The following is a 23387-nucleotide window of genomic DNA, read 5'->3' on the forward strand; positions in this document are numbered from 1 at the left end:
ACACTACATAAACAAATAATAAATATATTCGGTGCAATTCGTCCACCTACTTACCTACAAACTTATATTCAGCGTGATCTTTCTCCTGGTCGAAGATATAGTGATAGCTTTAATGTTATTATTAGCAAATATTCAGAGATAATATCTTATTAGGAGTAGATAAATAAAATTCGTTAATTAAACAAAAACAATATATTCAACAAACGATTCACCAGATGGATGAATCTCAAAAACAAGAAATCAACAGTAACATGGAAATGCGAAATCTTTATATGTATATCAATCATGGTAGACATAGACAACTTCTTGTAGTGCCTATCCGTTTCGGATGTTGGCGACCATCATGGCAATCTGTACTTTGCCCACTGCTGCTCTAAAAAGATTTGTGGTTGTTGTGTTAAACCAAGTACGTAGATTCTTCAGCCAGATAATACTGCGCCTTCCTGGTCCTTCCTGGTGACCAAGGTATTCGATTTTGGCTGCTTTATTGTGGTTAACAGCTATTTTTCTTTTTGCATTCTCAGCAAAACACCCTGACAATATGCACATATATAATATAATATAACAGTAAGGAGAGACTTGATATTTAAAAAATGTAAGAAAGTAGATTTATAAATGTTTTTCCTTATTGTTGAGGGCGTTATCTCGAGATAATTGTATTTTAAAGTTATTAAGGTACCAAGGATAATAACGCTTGAGGTCAATGGTGTGTATATACGTTGACCGAAAGTGTTATTATCCATAATACCCGTGGTGCCTTCAACGTTTAATGTCCCACTAAATATTCTTTATATGCAAAAAATTTGAATGAATTTTGAATGAATTAGTTTTTAAATAAGTACATTTACCAGCAAGTCGTAACCATAGATTTACTTGGGCTGTTATTTGTCAACTTGACAGTATTTAACTAGTTATTTAAATTTAATACCCTAGGGTGTTATTTTGAAAAATAACTCCCTATGCGGCGGCTTAGTTCGCACGTTTGATTATCTCTTTCTATGCGTATCTCATGCCCTAAGTACTTAGAAGAGGTGGTTTCTTCAAAAAACATATGAATAGACATATGCCATTTACCTTTTCACTTAACACAAAATGTTTCATGATTTGTGTTTTTGTATGGTTGATTTTAAATCCAACTTGTAAGGAGGCTACGTATAGGTTCTCCAGTTGCGATACTGCATCGTCGATGCTGTCAGCAAAAAGAGCAATATCGTCAGTGAATCTCGAAAGACTAAGAATTTCTCCGTTGACATTAATTCCTTTTTCACTCAGATTTGCTTTCTTAAACATATTATATGCTCTAATAATGTTGTAAAGAATTTTGGCGAAATTGTGTCTTCCTGTCGAACTCCCAGTTTTATTTTAAATGCGTTAGTCTTTTTATCTGCCAGTTTCACGCTTGCTGTCGCATTTTTATAGATGTATTTGATCATGTTTATATAGCGATGATCTATACGGCACTATGTTAAGGCTTTTAACATTTTTTGATGAGTCATGGTGTCAAAAGCTTTTTCGTAGTCAACAAATTCAACAGTGTATTCTCATATGTCTTTTCAAATGACCTGGTTGGCTAAACCGCTTAAAACAAATTTCACACTTGTAATCCTTTTCTCCAGTGTGTGATGTGATATGGTATTTCAAAGTGCTCTGTTAAGTAAATTGTTTAAAACAAATTTCACACTTGTAAGGCTTTTCTCCGCTGTGTATTCTCGTTTACAGTGCCTATGCCAGATGATATGTGCTAGCATGTGTTCCTTTCAGGATCGAATCCAACAGTACTAGGGACACCTTTTCTAGTCGGTTTATAACCTTTCCACCTCAACCAAAAAAAAACCTTGGCAACCGCGCTCCTTCTTGTCTGTCCTCGCTGCAACTCCGCGCTGTCAAAATTTGACTCTGCGTAAGAATTGCACAACAAATTCTCATCCTCTTAATATATCGACCGCCGAACGGGCAACACCCATACCGAGCTGGTAAAAAATCCGGTTTTCTAACTTGTAAGTTGTAATATTTTAAAGGCAAAGTTTTCAACCTAATAGAAACATTAATAATACTGAAAAATATTACTAAAAGATTTTTAATTGAAAACTTATTGGTCCATTTCCCTGGTAACACCTCCATGGCTTCTAAAAATTGCAAGCCAGATGGATGCTGAAGCGAAGAAGACAAGAGGGAATTCAAAAACTTACAATTCACAACCCCGTCTGTTCAGCTGGTAAATTCCAACGGAAGATGGATCTAGTTACTCAAAGGAGTAAAGACTAATATAAAAATAAAATAAAAATTCCATTTTTATGTGAAAAAATGAAATTTTTTATATAACCCACGGAGCAAATAAATGGAGAACAACTGTGTACCATTAACATCCTATTTAATAATGTTTTGTAGTATGATATAATACATTATACTGAAGTAATTCTTCTTCAGGTTCCTTCCCCTATCGAAGGTTGGAAATCATCATAGCTATTTTAATTTTATTGGCCGCACTTCTGAATAATTCTAATGAGCTGCAACCGAACCACTCTCTCAAATTTCTTAGCCAGGATATTTTGCGTCGTCCTGGGTTTCTCTTCCCTTGTATCTTCCCTTGCATAATTAACCTAAGTAATACGTACTTCTCGCCCCTCATTATATGACTCAGATATTGAATCTTTCTAATTTTAACAGTTTTTATGACTTCACATTCTTCCTTCATTCTTTGTAACACCTCTATATTATTACTTTTTCAGTCCACGATATACTTTGGATTCTCCTGTAGCACCACATCTCAAAGGAGTTTAATTTTTTGATTTTAGACTGTTTTATTGTCCACGCTTCCATGCCGTATAGTAAAGTAGAAAAAACGTAACAACGTAGCATTCTTGTGCGGATCTCTAGATTAACGTTACGGTTGCAAATAAGTTCTTCAATTTTATGAACGTGTTTCTTGCCATTTCTATTCTAGATATGATTTCTTTTGTTTGATCTCCATCTTCGGTTAGCCACGTTCCTAAATATTTATATGTTGTTACTCTTTCGATCGTTGTATTATTGATGATCAGGTTATCTACATTTTGTGTTTTTTTTGAGAATATCATCGATTTCGTTTTCTTGAGATTCATTTGCAGTCCGTACCTTTCACATGCATTGTATACATGTTGTATTATGTACTGTAGATCTTCCATGTCACTTGCAAATATGACCGTATCGTCCGCATATCTAATATTATTAATGCCATTTCCGTTGACCAAAATACCTTCCACAATATCCAATAAAGCTTCTTGAAATATCACTTCACTGTAGACGTTGAATAAGAGTGGTGAAAGTATGTACCCCTGTCGAACTCCTCTAAGTATACTTACTTCCTCTGTCAGTTCTCCTTCAACTCTTACTCTTGCTTTCTGATTTTGATACAAATTCGATATAATTTGTAGATCTCTACTATCTATGTTTTTGGTCTTAAGAATACTTAAAAGCTTTTCATGTTGAACTCTGTCAAAAGCTTTTTTAAAATCTATGAAGAAAGCATATATGTCCTGATTCATATCCAGACATCGTTGTGTCAGAACATTGACTCCGAATAATGCTTCTCTAGTTCTTAGACCCTTTCTAAAACCCATCTGTGGATCACTTATTTCTTGTTCTAATTTCACGTGGATTCTGTTATGTATGATTTTAAGGAAGGTTATTTTCTGATTATTACTGAAGTAATAGCAGTGTTTAAATAGATAAAATAAAAATAACCACCACCTATTGGATAACTACGCCACTTCGAAGGAATAAATTTCAGAACCAACTGTACCGGTTGTTTGTACCCAGCTGAAGAATAAATACAGCCCACTTGGACGGTTAGAAAACCTACCCGTTTAACTATGTTGCTTAAAACATATTTAAGTTTTTTCTTCGCTGTGTATTATCATCATCATCATTTAACCCGGATCTATCCACTACTGGATATAGGTCTCCCTCAGTCTTTTCCATGTACATATTTCTGTTTTGTGCTGTTTACATCAAATTTTTGTCGATCCGTTTTATGTCATCAGACCGTATTGTTGTCGGACGACCTCTACTTCGACATGTTTCTTGTCTTGGTATTCCGTGTATTATTCGCTGTGTCCATCTGTTATTCGACATTCTAGCTGTGTCCAGCCCAGTTTCACTTTAGGGTCATAATTCTTTCTATGGCATCAGTCACTTCTGTTCTTCGTCTTATTTCCTTGTTTGTAATTCGATCCCTACGAGAAATGCCTAACATTGTCCATGGCTCTTTGGGTCACACCAATTTTATTTCTTACTTTCTTGGTTATTGTTAAAGTTTCTGCACCATATGTAAATACTGGCACCACACATTGATCAAAGACTTTTCTTTTGAGACACATAGACAGTTCTGACTTAAGGACATAGCTCAGCTTGCCGAATGCCATCCAAGTGAGTCCTATGCGGCGGCTTAGTTCACACGTTTCATTACCTCTTCCTATGCGTATCTCATGCCCTAAGTACTTATAAGAGGTGGTTTCTTCAATAGGCATTCCATTTACTGAAATCTTTTCGCTTAACACAAGATTTGTTATGATTTGTGTTTTTGTATGGTTGATTTTTAATCCAACTTGTAAGGAGTTGCAATATTGCATCTCAATATTGCATCATATGATACTTTCTCCAGTTGCAATATTGCATCATCGATGCTGTCATAAAAAAACAATATCGTCAGCGAATCTTAAATGACTAAAAATTTCTCCGTTGACATTATTTTAATGTCAACTTTTTTCACTCAGATTTGTAGTCTTAAACATAATATGCTCTAATAATGTTGTAAACAATTTTGGCGAAATTGTGTCTCCCTGTCGAACTCCCCGTTTTATTTTAAATGCGTAGGTCTTTTTATCTGCCAGTTTAACGCTTGCTGTCGCATTTTGATAGATGTATTTGATCATGTTTATATAGCGATAATCTATACAGCACTGTTAAGGCTTTTAACATTTTTTTTGATGTTGTCAAAAGCTTTTTCGTAGTCAACAAATTCAACAGTGTATTCTCATATGTCTTTTCAAATGACCTGGTTGGCTAAACCGCTTAAAACAAATTTCACACTTATAATCCTTTTCTCCAGTGTGTGATGTGATATGGTATTTCAAAGTGCTCTGTTGAGTAAATTGTTTAAAACAAATATCACACTTGTACGGCTTTTCTCCAGTGTGCACTCTCTGATGTATTTTCAAATTAACCGCGTGGGTAAACAGCTTAAAACAAATTTGGCACTTATAAGATTTTTCTCCGCTGTGTATTTTCATATGTGGTTTCAAATGACTTGCTTGGCTAAACTGCTTAAAACAAATTTCACACTTGTAAGGCTTTTCTCCGGTGTGTATTCTCGTATGCTGTTTCAAACCAAGTGCTGTAGTAAACTGATTAAAACAAATTTCACACTTATAAGGTTTTTCCCCAGTGTGCACTCTTAAATGAACTTTCAAAGTTCCTGGTTCTCTAAATTGCTTAGAACAAATTTCGCACTTGTAAGGCATTTCGCCAGCGTGTATTTTCAAATGACTTTTCAAAGTTCCCGATTCACTATATTGCTTAAAACAAATTTCACACTTGAAAGGCTTTTCTCCGGTGTGTACCCTTAAATGTCTTTTCAAATTTCCCTCTTGTCTAAATTGCTTAAAACAAATTTCACACTCATAAGGTTTTTCTCCAGTGTGCACGCTCATATGTGTTTTCACATCACTTCCTCTAGTAAATCGCTTAAAACAAATTTCACACTTGTAAGGTTTTTCTACAGTGTGCACGCTCATATGTATTTTCACATCACTTCCTCTAGTAAACTGTTTTAAACAAATTTCACACTTATAACTTTTTTCCCCGGTATGTATTCTCATATGTGGTTTTAAATGACCTGCTTGGCTAAACTGCTTAAAACAAATTTCACACTTGTAATCCTTTTCTCCAGTGTGTGATGTGATATGGTATTTCAAAGTGCTCTGTTGAGTAAATTGTTTAAAACAAATATCACACTTGTACGGCTTTTCTCCAGTGTGCACTCTCTGATGCATTTTCAAATTAACCGCATGAGTAAACAGTTTAAAACAAATTTCACACTTGTATGGCTTTTCTCCTGTGTGTATTCTCATATGTGTTTTCTTATGATCTAGTCGTGCAAACTGCTTAAGACAAATTTCACATTTTAATGTTTTTTCTTTTGTAGTGTGACTTGTATGTTGTTCTTTATTAGATGAATGTACTTGTATTGCGTTCATAATTTCCAAAGCGTCCTTCTCTTGGGGAAAGTCTAAAATAAAAACCAACATATTATATAAAAAAGCTTAAGGTACTACAGTAAAACCTTTCAGTAACGACCACTAAAAATAAAAGAATTATTGGCCGATATAGAAAGGTGGCCGGTATTGCCAGTTTTTGTAGTGTACATATAATTGGTTTGGGGAATGTTTAAACTGGGCGTTAGTACAGGTGGCCGATTTTGGCAGGTGGCCGGTCACACAGGTTTTACTGTAGTACACTTTATAAGACCAAAAATAAGAATTTTTCAAGATTTTTTTTTCTTAGAACCTTTATTAAAAATAAACATAAAGCTTCTTACATATTAATATCTAACTCATATTTTGGGGTAATTTTGAGGTTATCTCTTAACCACAAGTTAACTTTACTTTGTGAAACCGGCCGTTAGAGAGTACAAAAAATCTTTTTTCATTTATGCACGTACACTAATGTAGAGCGCGCCAAAGTCGAGGCCTCGAAAAAAAGTAGTTCCGATGGCGGACAGTTAATCTCAGGATTGGGATCTCTGAAACAAAAAAATCGTACGGCATTCGAAAAAGAAGTTTTCTTATGTACCAATTTACCACCGTTAGTGAAAAATTGCGCAAAAAAAATTAACGGAAATTTGAAAAAAATTTGTGAAAAAATCGCCCTTTTTCTTCAGTTTTTCATGGTTAAAAAATAATTATTTTTTGGTCAAAATTGTCACGTAAGAAACCTTCCTTTTTCAAATGCCGTACGATTTTTTTGTTTCAGAGATACCAATCCTGAGATCAACTGTCCGCCATCGGAACTACTTTTTTTCGAGGCCTCGACTTTGACGCCCTCTATAATATTAGTGTAAGTGCATAAATGAAAAAAGATATATTTTTGTACTCTCTAAGAGTTAGATATTGATATGTAAAAAGTTTTATGTTCATTTTTAATAAACGTTCTGAGAAAAAATCCTTGAAAAAATGCTTATTTTTGGTCTTCTAAAGTGTACTACAGTAAAAGCTGTGTTACCGGCCACCTGTACTAACGGCCTGTTTAAAAAATCCGCAAACCAATTATATGTAGACTACAAAAACGCAATACCGGCCACCTTTCTATATCGGCCAATATTTATTTTATTTTTAGTGGCCGTTACTGACAGGTTTTACTGTAGTACCTTAATGCATAAAATACAAAACAGAAAATTTTCAAATATCAGTGCTTCTTGGGAGGTTTAATTAATTGAGCAATGTAGTAGATAATAATTTTGAAAATATTAGGTAACTTAATTGAGCAATTTATTAGATAATAATTTTGAAAATATTAGGTAACCTAACCTAATCTAACCAAACCAAACCTGGGCCGTGAGATTACCTAACCTAACAAAACCAAACCAAGTCTGGGCCGTGAGATAATCAACCGACACTGACGTCGGTAAGCCATCTCACGGAACAATAAGGGAACCCAGCCTAATCAAACAAACCGGGCCCGTGAGATGACCTAGCGACGCCCGTACGGCAATAAATCCCACATAAACTGATTAATATATTCAGGTAGAAATGGGGAACTCATCACTCCCGGTCTTCTCTTGTTAAGGCGAGACCAATACACCTTAATTTATAGATATATGATTAAAAGTAATCTCTTACAATATGCCAGTTAATGGTCTTTAGTCATAGCAGAAACCCCACCAATCAGATCTATATTATAAAGGGTTGTCCTTTAGAGTCTGTAATCCAAGTTAAAGATTTAGGTGTTGTCCTTGATTCCAACTTATCATTCATACAACACATATCGGTGACTGTTTCAAAGTCACTTCAAATGCTGGGTTTTATCAAACGCTGTGCTAAAGATTTTATTAATATCCCTTCCATTCAATTATTATACTGTTCGCTAGTGAGGCCTCACTTGGATTACTGTTCATGTGTCTGGTCCCCCCACTACAATGTTCATATTCAAGCTATTGAGAGGGTTCAACTTAAATTCCTAAGATTTATTTCATTTAAAAAACACCAAACAGTTGACGAAATCAATTACTCTAACATCGAAAGTTCTCTCAACATCACAAATCTTCAGGTCAGACGCATACGCAAGGATCTAACTACGCTGTACAATATGTTGCACTCCCTTAGTTTCAGTCCACAACTGTTAGATATAATTAACCTCCATGTTCCTTCTATGCAAACTAGGCTTATCAAACCTTTCCAAATTACCCACTATCGAACAAATTATGGATATAATTCCTATTTATCTAGGTCTGCTAGGTTTGCAAATCAATATACTGATAGGTTGGATTGCTTTGAAAGGCAAAGTATTTTTGAAGTGCAACTAATATCTTGTAAGGTATTTCGTCTTCTAAAGCTCTGGAGAGATTAGGAAATGCCGAAAGGTCTTAATCTTGATGAAGGAAAAATCCGAATCTGCACCTCCACGCGGTAGAGGACGGGCAACATCAATTTTGATGGCTAACGCAGATAGGGACCGAGTGATTGCCGGTATAAGCAATCCCCCATTGCCGACCAACGGCTTTGGGCGGACGAGTGGGTAGGTGGTAGGGCACTCTTTTGTCCTAGGGCTGAGAAACCGGCCCCAAAGGCGGAAGAATCAATGGTTTAGTCAACGGCATAAGAATATAGAAGGCAACGAGAAACCCCTATATTAAACCCTATGGATATCTCTAGTACAATCATAATGGCTGTACAAAACAAATTTGCTTACTGATCATGGACATCGGAAACCAAGATCCGGCAAGAGAGGTCATTCCCATAACCACAGGACCTCACAGGTCGTTAATATGCAAAATCCCTGTGAAATACCCAATAACACACCTTTAAGAAAACGGATATTCGAATTCCATACGAATTGTCTGAAGAGGATATCCACTTGGAACGTTAGGACGATAGCTCAATCAGGAAAAATCCAATGCGCAATCAAAGAAATGGAACGCATGAAAATATCAATAATGGGCACAAGCGAAATGAGGTGGCCTCACTCAAGTTAAGAATAAGACATGGATGACGACAGAGATTCTGCAACTAATGGAAGAAAGAAGGAAAAACAAGAACGATAACTCCATGTATAAAACATTACAACGAGAGATACAGAGAAAGATTAGTGAAGCCAAACAGAAAGAACTGGAGAAAAAATGACAAGAAATCGAAATTCTACAGAGTAAATACGACGACTTCAACGTCGTACGAGAGCTCCAGGACCAGACGGAGTACAATCTGAATTTCTTAAACTTCTCGATGATGAATCTTTAAGAATACTATGTGAAATTTTAAATTTTCAATAATATCTATGACACAGGCAATATTACAAAAGATTGGCTAGTTTCAGAATTTATTACGTTACCACAGAAACAGGGAGCAAAAAGTGCGGAGAATATAGGCTAATAAGTCTAATGAGCCATAGATTAAACCTTTTTCTTAAAATAATTATACATCGTAGAATATACAAGCTGTGCCAAGAGAGAATACAAGACACACAGTTTGGATTCGTGAAAGGCGTAGGTATAAGAGATGCACTGTTTAGTTTACAGGTATTGTTTCAAAGATGCAGAGATATGACTTGCGATATTTACACCTGCTTTGTGGACTACCAAAAAGCATTTGATACAGTTCAACACCGAAAAATGATGGATGTTCTAACAAAAGCTCAAAATTATAAAAACCGGCGTATAATACAAAATTTATACTGGAACCAGTCAGCCACAATAAGAACAAATCTTGGTGATGAACCAACGGAAGCGATCCAGATTCTACGGGTCGTTAGACAAGGATGTATACTTTCACCTATATTATTTAACCTATATTCAGAGGAAATATTTAGTGGAGCCTTGGAAAATTGCGAACATGGAATACTCCTAAATGGAGAACGCCTAAGCAACATCCGCTATGCCGACGACACCGTTATTTTTGCAGACAGTTTGAACAGTTTACATCAACTAATAAACAAAGTAAATGAAGTAAGTGAAATAGTGACTACACGTAAATATATCAAAAACCAAATTTATGGACATCAGCAAAAATAAAATTAGAGACGCCCATCGGCTTATCAAGAGTACACCAGTGGACCGAGTAAAACAGTATACCTATCTTGGAACAATAGTAAACGAACAATGGGATCACTCACAAGAAATAAAATGTAGAATAGAGAAGGCTAGGAGTGCATTAATGGCCAAACTCTTTAAAAGTCACAACCTTAATCTGGAGATAAAAGTAAGGCTCCTACGATGTTATATCTTCTCAATATTATATTACGGAGTTGAATCCTGGACACTCACTGAAGCGATGGAGAAAAACTTGAAGCCTTCGAGATGTGGCTATACAGGCGAATTCTAAGGATATCATGGACGGACTAGATAATCAACGAGACCGTGTTACAAAGAATGGGGAAAGAAAGAGAGGTGATGTATACCATTAAAAAGAGAAAGTTAAAATATCTCGGACACATAAGTAGAAACGGCACTAAATGCAGATTACTGAAGGTAATCCTTTTACGAAAAGTATTCGGAAAGCGAGGAATTGGGAGAAGAATATCATGGTTAAAAAACCTAAGGAAATGGTTCTTCACAACAACAACTAATCTATTTAAAGCATCAGTTAATAAAATAATTATAGCCAGAATGATCGCCAATATTCGAAACGAATAGGCACCAAAAGAATAAGAAGAATATCTTGTACATGATTTATTTGTGCTACTGGCTATGTATTATAGGATTTTAAATTTTAAAATTTTATATTGTATTTAAATTGGGCATTTGTTCATCGACAAATATATAAATAAATAAACAATGCTGTTGGTATCAGTTCGTGCATTGCCATGTATGAGTGTGAAGGTTGCTACAATGAATCGTGTATATAGAACAACATAATGTTACAGTAACTCATTGATATACCCATCAGCGGTCAGAGATCCCCTAGGGACAACATACAATTGTTTACGCGTCTCAGAAGATATACCAGCCCACACCATAACTGAACCTCCTTGAAAACTTACTCTAAGACTAAAAGTGAACTCGAAATATCGTACACGATAACATTTCTACAGTCGTCTACATTCCATTCATAGTACTCCCTAGCGAAATGTAATCAAGCTACACGATCTTCCCCGAAAAGTTCCTGTAGTGGATCTTCAAACATTCAGATTAGTCTCATTTAACTGCCTTTTACGGATCGTTCACTAACATTTACGTTCCTGACATTACATTGAAGACTGTTTCTAACCTCTACAGCAGATGAACGACGATTTTTTAGTAATGAAGATACTATAAACCATTCGTCCCAAGAGGTAGTTCTTCACTTGGAACCTATTTTATAATGTCGAGTATAAGCTCCCGTATCTATGTATAAAATGACAACATATTAGATACTTTTGACATCAATATTCACTCTTTCTAACACTGAAGTAATTGAATATGTACCAATTTCATATTTTTTGTATTAATTTGTAAGTTTGTATAGTTCCCTTTAAAAGCGTAGGTGCAAAATTTCGAGCCAATGGTTTTTAAATGCAATATTTTTTTTCAAATCCTGAAAAAACTAATAAATATTTTTGAAAAATTTAAACGCAGAATGAAAGATTATAATATTACCGAGGGCCAAAAGTGCCTTAGAATAAACAGAGAGTTTCTTTTGAATGAAATATTTGAAATTAACAATCACACTCAATGTTTTTTTTTCACCCCTGTAACTTATTAGAATAAACATAGAAGTTTTCAGGGACTTTCGGCCCTTAATAATAACGTAATCTTTCATTCTGCATTTATATTTTTCAAAAATACTTATTACTTTTCTCAGGATTCGAAAAAAATTAATGCGTTTAAAAAGCATTGGAGTCGAAATTTTGTGCCTACCCTCTTAAATAAAAGTATTTTGTTTGCATTTCCTTTCTTCTTAATACCCAAACCAGGCAAACATGTAGAAGAAGTTAAGTCCTATAGACCTATCAGTCTACTTTCAGTGATGTCAAAGGTTTTTGAAAAACTTTTACTAGACAAATTACAGCCAATCCTCGTGGAAAAGCAGCTAATACCCAACCACCAGTTTGGATTTAGACAACAACATGCTACCACCGAGCAAATTCACCGAGTCTGCAACTCCATAAACAAAGCCTTAGAAGAGAAGCAATACTGTTCTACAAAGCCTTAGAAGAGAAGCAATACTGTTCTGCAGCCTTTTTGGATGTCTCGCAGGCTTTTGACAAAGTCTGGCACACTGGTCTGCTATACAAAATAAGAAAAATCCTTCCTCTCAACTACTTTCTAATTCTCAAGGCCTATCTCTCCGACCGCCATTTCCTTGTAAAAGTAAAAGATCAGTGCACTAACTTATATCCAATCAAAGCTGGAGTACCTCAGGGTAGTGTCCTTGGACCAGTTCTCTACCTACTCTACACAGCAGATCTTCCTAAAAGCCAAAATATCATCACAGCCACATATGCAGATGACACAGCAATCATTGCAGCTCACTCAAACCCGTACATGCATCGCCTCGCAACTGCTCCAGACAAATCTCGATAGAATAAAGATCTGGTTACAAACATGGCGAATTAAAGTAAATGAAAGCAAGTCAGTACATATAACGTTCACTAATCGAAAAGATACGTGCCCAACCGTCTCATTAAATAATCAAGTACTACAACAAAGGGATGATGTAAAATATCTAGGTATGCACTTGGACCGCAGATTAACGAGGAAGAAACACATATTCACGAAAAGAAAACAGTTGGGTCTAAAACTCAATAAAATGTACTGGCTGATAGGAAAACGGTCACAACTGAGTTTGTACAATAAAATTTTAGTATACAAGACAGTGATTAAGCCAATATGGAGCTATGGTATCCAACTTTGGGGATCTGCGTCGACATCCTGGAGAAATTCCAATCGAAGACCCTCCTCATTATCACAAATGCACCGTGGTACATGCCCAATGAACACATCAATCGTGATCTCCAAATGAAGACTGTCAAAGAAGAAATTGCCAGTTACGCCAGTTATTGCAGAACCGCTTATTACAGAAATTGCCAGTTAGAGTTTTATGTATAGGGTTTTATTTATTATTAGAGTCACAAATAATTTTTGTTAAGTACTAAAATTATGATTTCATAGGATATTGTCACTGGACAGTCTCTTGCAAGTCTCTTTTAATTTTTAAATAATTTACTTATTGTAATCATTATTGCAGATTGTAAATAAATGGGATGTTAAAAAAAATTTCCTTTCTAAAACACACCTTAAACCGTTCTATAAGAGCATACCAATAATCGAGAAAGGTAACAATAAAAAATTAAGTGTGTTTTGACAATTTTATGAAAAATTCAAGAGGTGCCCGTTTTTGGTACAGATGAGTGTATTTGTATGATTTCTTATTTTGTTTGATAAATTTTTTATTGCTATCTAGTACACATATTACAAAGAAATGAGGCACTGAAAAAAGGATCAAGAACAACCGTATTTGTATTCTTTTGACAAACTTACCTTTTTTGTTTGTTTGTTCTTTTCCATATGGCATAAATTTCTTTTTATCTTCTTCTATTTCAATTTTTAATGAGTATTTATTTAAGTCTGAATCATCAAGTGTATCACATATACTTTCTCTATTGGGCTCCCTTTTAATATCATTTTTGAAGCTATCTAAAAAACCATAATCCACCTTATTTGAATATACACTATCCCCTGTAAGTTGGAACCATATGGAAAATTTTCTTATTATTAATTTTATGAAAAAAAGTTATTCTTCGTAAAAAGTTCTGCATGGTCTAAAGCCTATGATTCAACCATCAGATATCAAATTTTATGAATATTAGGTATATGAGGTATGTCAAAAAATATGAATTTCACTCAAGAGTAAAGTAGCTTTATTTTTCACAATATTGAAAATTGTTATTATGAAAAGTTGTTTAGAATTAGGAACTATATTATAATATGCAATTACATCCTTCTTATTGAATTTTTTTTTGAAAATGTTTCTTCTTTATGGATAACCAACATTATTTTCAGTTCTTTCAATTATTATGATAACTCTTTTATTATTAATTTTACGAAAAAAAGTTATTCTTTATAAAATGTTCTGCATGGTCTAAAAACCAATAGACAACCATCTTATATTAAATTTTATCAATTTTATACGAGGTATATCAAAAAATAAGAATTTCGCTCAATAGTAAAGTAGCTTTACTTTACATAATATTGAAAATTGTGATTATAAAAAGTTGTTTAGAATTAAAAGCTATGTTCCAATATGTAATTATATCCTTCTAATTGAAACTTTCTGAACTATCTTTTTTGACATACCTCGTATAAAATTGATAAAAGTTCATATAAGATGGTTGTGTTTCAGGTTTAAGACCATGCAGAACTTTTGATGAAGAATAATTTTTTTTCGTAAAATTAATAATAAAAGATTTATCATAATTATTGAAATAATTTAAAAGATATTAAAAATTTTTTTTCAATTAGAAGAATGTAATTGCATATTAGAATATGGTTCTTAATTCCAAACAACTTTTCATAACAATAATTTTCAATATTGTGAAAAATAAAGCAACTTTACTCTTGAGTGAAATTCATATTTTTTGACATACCTCGTATAATATTCATAAAATTTGTTATCTGATGTTTGAATCTTGAGTTTTAGACCATGCAGAACTTTTTACGAAGAATATCTTTTTTTTGTAAAATTAATAATATAAAAGTTTTCCATATGGTTCCAACTTACAGGCACATACTGTATTTCTGCTCCACAGTTAACTTGACTAAATTTTTGTTTTACTTGCATTTGATTACTTAAACCCAGTATTAAACCACAATGTCTTTTGATAATAATTTTGGTGCTACTATAGTATGCGGTCTACCACGAGGATGCAGTCTACCTTCATCCTCGTGGTAGACGGCAAAATCATCAATTACATCATCACGCCAAGATGGATGACATCACAATTTTAACCTGTTTTAAGATTTTTCCTTAACGTCCCCGGTTTACAAAATAATGAATTTATTCCATTTGGTTTTGCCATACTGTATACTGCCGTGCTAAGCCCAAAGGCGGTAACTGATTTTTTATCGAACATGAGATTGTTGTATTTCTACGTAGATTATAGGTATTTAGAATATTTTTACCAAGTCCTTGGAGTTGTAGAACTATTATAATGGGTATCTAGAATATATTTACAAAGTTTTTGGAGTTGTAGAAGCATTATAATATAATGAAACCTACCTAGAAATACAAAAATGTCATTTTCGATAAAAAATCAGTTACTGCCTTTGTGCTTAGCACGGCAGTATACAGAATATATACCCCAACCCCATGAATAAAGAGCTTCTACAACATAATCAATTCTTTTAAATAAAATTTACGAAAATTTTCAGTAGTCCAGTATATTATTATTCTTAATACATTCACGGACAAGTCTTCATATGAACAGTCATGTCCCTTTGTAACTGTCTGCATACGCAGTCATGTCCGCGAATGGGTTAATTTTAATGTGTATACAGTTCTATTGTGTTTTATATAGACATTCTCTTAAAATCTTTTATATTCTTTTTCCATCGACTGTCCATTTATGATAAATTTTAACAGCCTCAAATTCATTGATTAATGACCCCTATTAATGAATGATTTTCTATTAATGAATGATTTCATTATAGGCAACACAACATACATTGCTTGCATAAATTAATTAAATGCTCTGTGATTGGCACTGGTGTAGGCAACCAAACATATACCTATTTATATTCCCACTAAAAAATTTAAAATCAAGTAGCTGCTGTTAGTACTATCTGTCATTGTATGTCATAATTTACTTTATTGTTTAAAATTCTGTGTATTTGAGAAATCAAAAGATGGATCAATTTATTTCTGAAAAGTACGGTCGACGGAAAAGTTTTGTAATGAACTCGTAAATTAAAATGGTGATTAACAATCTCGAACATTAACGCGTGAGCAGAGCAAGCAAAATATCTCAATTGTTAATCGCCCTTATTAATACACTTGTTGGTTAAATAACTATTATATTTTGGATATAAATGCACTAATAAATAAATAAGTGTAAGTTTATCCCTTTTTTGGTCCTTTGACTATTTTTGTGAAACAATATTTACTACTTAACACATTCCCTGCCTGCCATATTTTCATATGTGTGCCTCTAAGGGCCAATTTTATTATACTATAGTATTTTGTATAAAAAGCCTTGCCGTTTGATTATTTTGTCAAAAATAATGTTTATTTACGAAAAAAATTTAAAAACCGTGTTGGTCCCATCAGACCAACGCAGCCCATTGAAGCACTTTGTTGCCTCTACATGCCGTTGGTCCCACTGCAGTGAGGAACACATGACACCACATAGTGAAGAGAGACACATTAAAGTGAAGAAAGAGGGAAATAAACATAGCAGAAGAAAAATGTGCAAGAACTGTACAAAAAAATTCTGAAATACACTGGCAAAAATATGCCATGAACAAAACCAAAAAGTCTACACATATTACGAAAGTTGTGAAAATCAGTCACATTTTTGTGTAGATTGTTATAGTGAGGTTCAGGCATAATATTTTATGTATGTATATCATACATTGTATGTAAGAATTTCTAAATACAGTTACTGTATTCAGACCACACTATTGTTGGTCCCATAGGACCAACGTGGCAAGGATTAATAATACAGTAAAGAGCTTAAAAATTATCTTCTGATGGGTGCTTTCTACTCATTTGAGGAGTACTTCAGATCTAAATTTTGTTTTGTCCTGTAATTTAATTAGTGTTTAGTTTTTAAATTTTAGTAATAGGTTTTTTTTTACTGAAGTACTGTCAACTTTTAATGTAATTTTAGACAATTTTAATTATTACTGACCTGTAAAAGTACATTTGTACATTATTACCAATAAATACTCTACTCTACTCTACTCTACTCTAAGGAACATATTAAGTGAATAAAGAATAAAAATTCTTAGGTATTCAAAGAAAATTTCACAACACTTTGTAATGTAAACATACATACCATGTTCAATGCTTTGACTTTCTTTAGCAGTAGGCTCTGGTTTTATATTAACATCACTATTAAAATACTGAAATTGTGCTAAACCATCCTGGTTCTTCACGTGGATATCTTCAACTGATAATTCTGTTTTAATTTGGTTGAAACTAATATCAGAAACTCCATGTCCATGGTCTTCAATATAAGTCTCTAGATAAACTGGAGTAGGTTCTTCTTTTATGAATTCAGGCTTGACAACAGTACTATTCTCACCTTTGATATTTGTTACTGTATCTTCACTTTCCTCTTTTCTTTCCATTTTGATAATAGAAGTCGAAATTTTATGTTTACAAAAAAAAGGGTTTAAATTAATTTTTCAAGGATATGTGTGTATTAATGAATACAGTAATTTTATATTTCTTATATTAGTGTGGATTACCTTATTTGTTTGTTTAATAATCCAAACCAACTAAAATAAAAGGAAAAGAAAGAGCTCAAAATCATGCAAGAAAATTTGAGGTTAAAAAAAACCAAATAACCAAAAAACATAACTTACATGTCAGCACAGCGCCAAGGATTATAACCGAACCGACACAAGCACAAGCTGATTACAGATCCTACTGTCCTAGCTTAACTTTCTTTCTACGCATACGCGGTACGAATGGATGATCTTATATTTCACCTAAAACAAATACATCAAAATTTTAATAATTTTAAATAAAAAGTCATGTTAACAGATTGAAATCTTACAATTTCAATTTATAAAAACAACTAATTATTTACATGAAATATTGATTAATACTGACAACTAACATTTATAAAAATATTCATTCATCAATTTTGAAGAAAAACTTTTACATAGAAAATTGTAGTAAATTAAAAAAAACCCACAATTTAAACTAGGTATATGGCAAGTTTAATTTCGTTAATTTGTTGTTGCAAAACAGCCCGCGAAAGGTCCAAAATTCCAAAATGGTCGTCTTTGCAATTGCATTATTTATTGTAAAAATAATGTGCCTTTTTTAATGTAGGTACATACATATAGTATTTTTACTACAAAAACGTTATTACGTAGGTCAAAATTTTTGACGTAAGAGAACTGTCAAAACATTAGAATGTGACTTTTCATTATTGCCATGTTTATAATAAACATGACAATAATGAAAGTCACATTCTAATGTTTTGACAGTTCTCTTACGTCAAAAATTTTGACCTACGTAATAACGTTTTTGTAGTAAAAATACTATACTACAACTTTCTATTTAAACGTTTTTATCTAAAACAAATGAATTGAATATTTTTATAAATGTTACAGTTGTCAGTATTAATCAATATATTTCATGTAAATAATTAGTTGTTTTTATAAAATGGTAATACTACGGGATCCGAATATAGGTCGATCTGTACCCATCTGCTTTCCGGATGAAACATTTTTTTTATTAAATTTCATACATGGACAAATATTTCTAGCATGGGTTGCCTATCAAAATCGTGTCATAACTATCCTTAAGAGGGGCCGTAGGGGTTGAAATCAATATTTCAAGCACATTTTTTTTGAAAATATGGTGGAATTATTTTATTTTTAAATTAAAGGGGCATATTCAGTACAATTCATAGATTATTCAAGAAAAAATTTAATGAAAAATATTGAAAAATAAGCCAACGGCGGCAAATTTTTAAAGACACCTCAAAACTTAATGAATTTTGTGGTGGACATCGGAACTTATCATTGGACCATGGTAAACAAAAATTCAAAAAGGTTTTATTAGCTTATGAATTTCTCGAAGTAACGCTGTCGAGTTTTTTAGTTTTTTTCGAATTTTCACTTTTTCACTCAGAAGTCAAAACAACGTTTTTTTCTGCAAAAAGGGTGAAAATAAACATATTTATTATTGTTAAACAAAATATAAGCATAAAACAAAAAATATCTCGACAGCGTTACCTCAAGGAATGTCTAAAGAAAATATATACAAAATTCTAGGTGGGTTGGTCAAGTAGTTTCTGAGTTACAATGTCGACAGCCTTTGAAAAAAGCATTTTTGAGAAAAACGCGTTTAATTGTCAAATTTTATTTTCAATTTCTTTTTTGTCTGTCAAATCGTAAAGTGATGCACACCGGAATATGTTCTTTAATCGCGGAGTAATTTACAAAATAAAAAATGAGAACAGCTGTTGACCGTTTCTCACTACGCTCAAGCGCGCTGGCGCGAACTTGCTGCAAAGCGAGTCGAAGGTAAGGTCCCACATAACAATTTCATGTTCTTAGTAGATTCATAGAACATATTTTGTAATATCCTGGTAAACCTGCCAGGGTATAAAGATGAATAAATAGAATATGTTTGATTCAAGACCTTTTAATTGTGATTATTTTCATGACACATTCAGATGTTGACTTTGACTGCCCCCTATGATGACAGGTTATGTCACCACCAGGCTCATGTCATGTTGGTTGCCTAACAGTGGCACCACATATATTACATGTTCCCTCTTATAATAGCGATCTAAGCGTTCAGGGGGTTTTACAGAGCGACCCGACCTAGTAGTTTTAAGCCATGGTTCATAGACTGGCTCCACAAGAGGCGTCAAGAGGTAATCCATGAACACTATCTCTCTGGTTTCTACAAGACTCTCTTTGCTCAGTGGGCAAGATATTAAATTCACACTGGGGCGGGTCACTTGAAACAGGATTGAACAGACTATACATTGTTTAGTATCATGTTCAGAAGCTGTTTTGAACACATTTAGTATTTTTCTTAAATCTACTCTGTGTTGCGTCTGACTGTGTCTCCATTTTCATTTAAAACCATATAGGACCTTGTTGTCCCATGTTGGCTAACTATTTGACCTGGTTCCCACTTCTTCTGAACATGATTGTAAACTGTAACATCAGTATTATTTGTTAACGGTGGTAAATATTTGGCACTTCTATTCTTATATAAGTATTACGCCCATGTTGCAGCTTCTCAAGCACATTTTCAAATAACTTAGGTTACAATAACTCTGAACTGATAGGTATTTTAGTTTTACAAATCCGGCTCATACAAGGGCGCTCAGCAATTGGGTATAGTTGCAGAGTTTCTTTCTGTTGCGTGTGTGCATTCGACTCACATGTTCTGCATGCATTGCTGTGATGTTCAATGTCAGAATTAATACCTGGCCAATATAATATCTGTCTCGCACGAGCTTTGCTTTTTTCAATGCCAATGTGACCCTGATGCAGCAATTTCAACATTTCTAAACGCAGTGACTGGGGCACTATGACTTTATCAGACATCAATAATAGTCCATCTATGGAAATAAGGCTCTCTTTCACTTTGGAAATAATGTCGTAGAGACTCTGGTACTTCCTGTTTACTCTCTGGCCATCCATTAATGCAGAACTCAATTACTTCTTTTAGATGTTCATCTTTCTGTGTCCCATTTGCAAACTGTAATTTCCTTTTTTCAGACATGGGGATATTTTTTACTACTGCATGCACCGCATATTCAAATTCATTGTCACTTTTAAATCCTTTTTCTGAGAGGAATGCACAAGAAAGTGTGTCCGCAATATACAAATATTTTTCAGGTCTATATGAGACCATTAAAGGCCTTAAATCATAGTCAAGTAATCTTAAGCGCATTCTTTGTAATCTTGGAGATATCCGTGCTAAATCTTTTTTAAATATGGCTTCTCGTGGTTTGTGATCAGAGTGAACTCTGACCTTCAACCCGTATACAAAATAATGAAATTTTTGAATGGCAAAGACAATCGCTAGCATTTCTTTGTCAATTTGAGCATATTTTTGCTCTGTTTTAGATAAACTTCTAGATGCAAATGCCACTGGATGCCCATCTTGCAACAAGCATGCACCCAGTCCGTCCTTTGACGCATCAGTTTCAATTTCAATTTCTTTTTTAGAGTTAAAATATCTCAGTACTGGTGATGTTGTCAATAAGTGTTTAAGCTGGAACAGAGACTGTTCATGGGTGTTATCCCATTCCCATGTAACATCAAGACTTGTGAGATCACGTAATGGGGCTGTTACCTTTGACATGTTGGGCACAAACTTACCCAAGTACTTCGCCATGCCTAAAATTCTCAATAGGCCTTTTTATTACTAGGCCTAGGCAATTCTGAAATTGTTCTAACATGGTTTCTGTTATATTCAACTCCACTTTTTGAATAAATATGTCCCAAAAACTTTACTGATTTTAGTTTAAATTGAACTTTGTAGCTATTAAATTTAATATTGTATTCTAGTGCTCATTCTAGGACAAATTTTAGGTTCTGATCATGCTCTTGTTCATTTGAGCCTGTCACAATAAAATCATCAAAGTAAAGTCCCACTTCATCTAAATCTCCAAATATTTCAAAGTTTTTCTCTGAAAAACTTCTGGTGCTGAGCAAATTCCAAACGGTAACCTATCGGTATACCGCCCAAATAGGGTTCCGAAAGCAGTGTAATCAGCACTTTGATCATCTATCCTGACTTGAAAATAGCCATCTTTCATATCTAAGATAGTGAAGTATTATTTGTCACACAACTTGACTGCAATTTCTTCAGCTGTAGGTATTAACATGTTCTCGTTGTATAGCATTATTTAAAAGTTGAGGATCCAGACACAATCTTAAATCACAATTTTCGTTTCAACTATTACTAATGTGTTCAGCCACTTAGTTGGTTTTTCTATTTTTTCAATGACACCTTGATCTTCAAGTTGTTTTAATTTATGTCTGAGTCTATCATGAAGTGATATAGGTACCCTCCTGGAGGGCTGAACATACGGTTTAGCATTGCTTTTTAAGGTTATGTGGTACTCAGTAGGAAATTCTCCTAAACCATCAAAAACTGAATTATACTGCTTTTTTACGTTATCTAACGAACTAAAAACAACATCCACACCCTGTCCTACATAAGCTAACCGTTTTATTAATTTTAGTTCTTAACACCCTTGTAGCCCTAATAAGGGTATTTGGTTATCTCAATCAACAACAATAAATTTAATAATACTTTTACACTTATTAGCTTTGCATAATAACTTAATCTCTCCACAAGGTTTAATTTTGAAATCTGGACTACCATAGGATAACAGGGTTACTGATGTTCTCTTTAGTTTATTATCTAATTTCAAGTATTTTAAAACATAATATGGCAAAACACTTACTTCAGCACCCGTGTCTAGTTTAAATTCTACATGACTGTGTCCTATGTTTATCTTTTGCTTCCAAACACTTTCACTTTTTCTACATGTTGAATCTACTGAATCTATTACATTTATTGAACTTAGGAAATGTACATCACATACACTATCACTGTCACTACTGTTGTCTTCTTTCTCTACCAAGTGCACATTTTTTTGTTTACAGCTTGTATTCTTTTCTTTCTTCTTTTCATCATGTTTACATACTGCAGCAAAGTGATTTGGCTTTTGGCATTTGGCACAACTTTTACCAATTGCTGGACAATTTGCATTTTTCTTGTGTTTGTATCCACATATATGGCAACTGCTCTGGTTCAAATTAGGTGTTGACGATGTTGATGGCTTACTTCTCAATGCATTAACCCCTAGTTTACTTTGAAGAGCTTTGGATTGTGATTTACTGACCTCAACTGCCCTACAGAATTCAATAGCCTTTGTTAATGTTAGTTTTGGTTCTCTTAGTAGTTTTTCTTGGGTATTTTTGTCCCATATACTCATTACTATTCTATCTTTTACCATTTCATCTTGGTCTTGGTAACTAGTAGTTTTTACTGCCTTTCTCAGCACTGTGAGAAAGTTGTCAAATGTTTGGCCTTCGGCTTGCATTACACTATTGAACTTAAATCGTTCAAATATTAAATTAGCAGTCGGCGAGCAGTAATCTTCGAATTTCTTTATGATTGATTCTAGTTTTTTCTCTTCCTCTTCTGTGTATGTATATGTATAAAGCTATTGTGAAGGTCCAGTCCTTCATCGCCCACAAGGTTCAAGAATACGGCTATCTTCTGTGCTTCTGGCTTATCCAGCAATCCTGTGGCTGTCAAGAATAACTCAAACTTTTGTGAAAATCTTTTCCAGTTTGCCGCTATATTTTCATCTAGGGTCAACGGTTCAGGAGGTCGACACAAATTCTCCATATTAGTCACAAAATATAATCACAAAATGTATAACGCTCGGTTTCATAATCAGTTAAAGTGGACTGTAAATTTTAAGTTGGTACCTTT

At 33.8% G+C, this 23387-nt stretch overlaps 2 protein-coding genes across 2 annotated transcripts; both read right to left on the reverse strand.

Annotated features, from left to right (window-relative positions):
• Positions 1-2354: 2354 nt before the first annotated feature.
• LOC114326731 (zinc finger protein 227-like) lies at positions 2355-17875 on the reverse strand. Its single transcript, XM_028275158.2, has 4 exons — positions 17756-17875; positions 17224-17668; positions 13709-13864; positions 2355-6268 (listed from the first exon to the last, which is right to left on the reverse strand). Exons 2-4 carry the CDS (start codon positions 17516-17518, stop codon positions 5001-5003), a joined length of 1719 nt encoding a protein of 572 aa, XP_028130959.2. The 5' UTR covers positions 17519-17668; positions 17756-17875; the 3' UTR covers positions 2355-5000.
• On the reverse strand, positions 17825-22989 carry LOC126893114 (uncharacterized). The gene is made up of 2 exons (XM_050663063.1): positions 22348-22989; positions 17825-17881 (listed from the first exon to the last, which is right to left on the reverse strand). The coding sequence occupies exons 1-2, from the start codon at positions 22987-22989 to the stop codon at positions 17825-17827; spliced, it is 699 nt and encodes a 232-aa protein (XP_050519020.1).
• Between the last annotated feature and the right edge of the window lie 398 nt (positions 22990-23387).

Source organism: Diabrotica virgifera, chromosome 1 (genome assembly GCF_917563875.1).
Source record: "Diabrotica virgifera virgifera chromosome 1, PGI_DIABVI_V3a".
Classification (NCBI taxonomy): domain Eukaryota; kingdom Metazoa; phylum Arthropoda; class Insecta; order Coleoptera; family Chrysomelidae; genus Diabrotica; species Diabrotica virgifera.

Excerpts from the sequence above, each read along its gene's own strand:
- LOC114326731 (XM_028275158.2), bottom strand. The coding sequence starts at position 17,518 with ATGGAAAGAAAAGAGGAAAGTGAAGATACAGTAACAAATATCAAAGGT. Across the intron at positions 13,865-17,223 it reads AAGTCAAAGCATTGAACATG|ATAGCTTCAAAAATGATATT; the intron begins GTATGTATGTTT and ends ATGGTTTTTTAG. Across the intron at positions 6,269-13,708 it reads AGAACAAACAAACAAAAAAG|ACTTTCCCCAAGAGAAGGAC; the intron begins GTAAGTTTGTCA and ends TTTTTATTTTAG.
- LOC126893114 (XM_050663063.1), bottom strand. The coding sequence starts at position 22,989 with ATGCAAGCCGAAGGCCAAACATTTGACAACTTTCTCACAGTGCTGAGA. Across the intron at positions 17,882-22,347 it reads AACTAGACACGGGTGCTGAA|GTGAAATATAAGATCATCCA; the intron begins GTAAGTGTTTTG and ends TATTTGTTTTAG.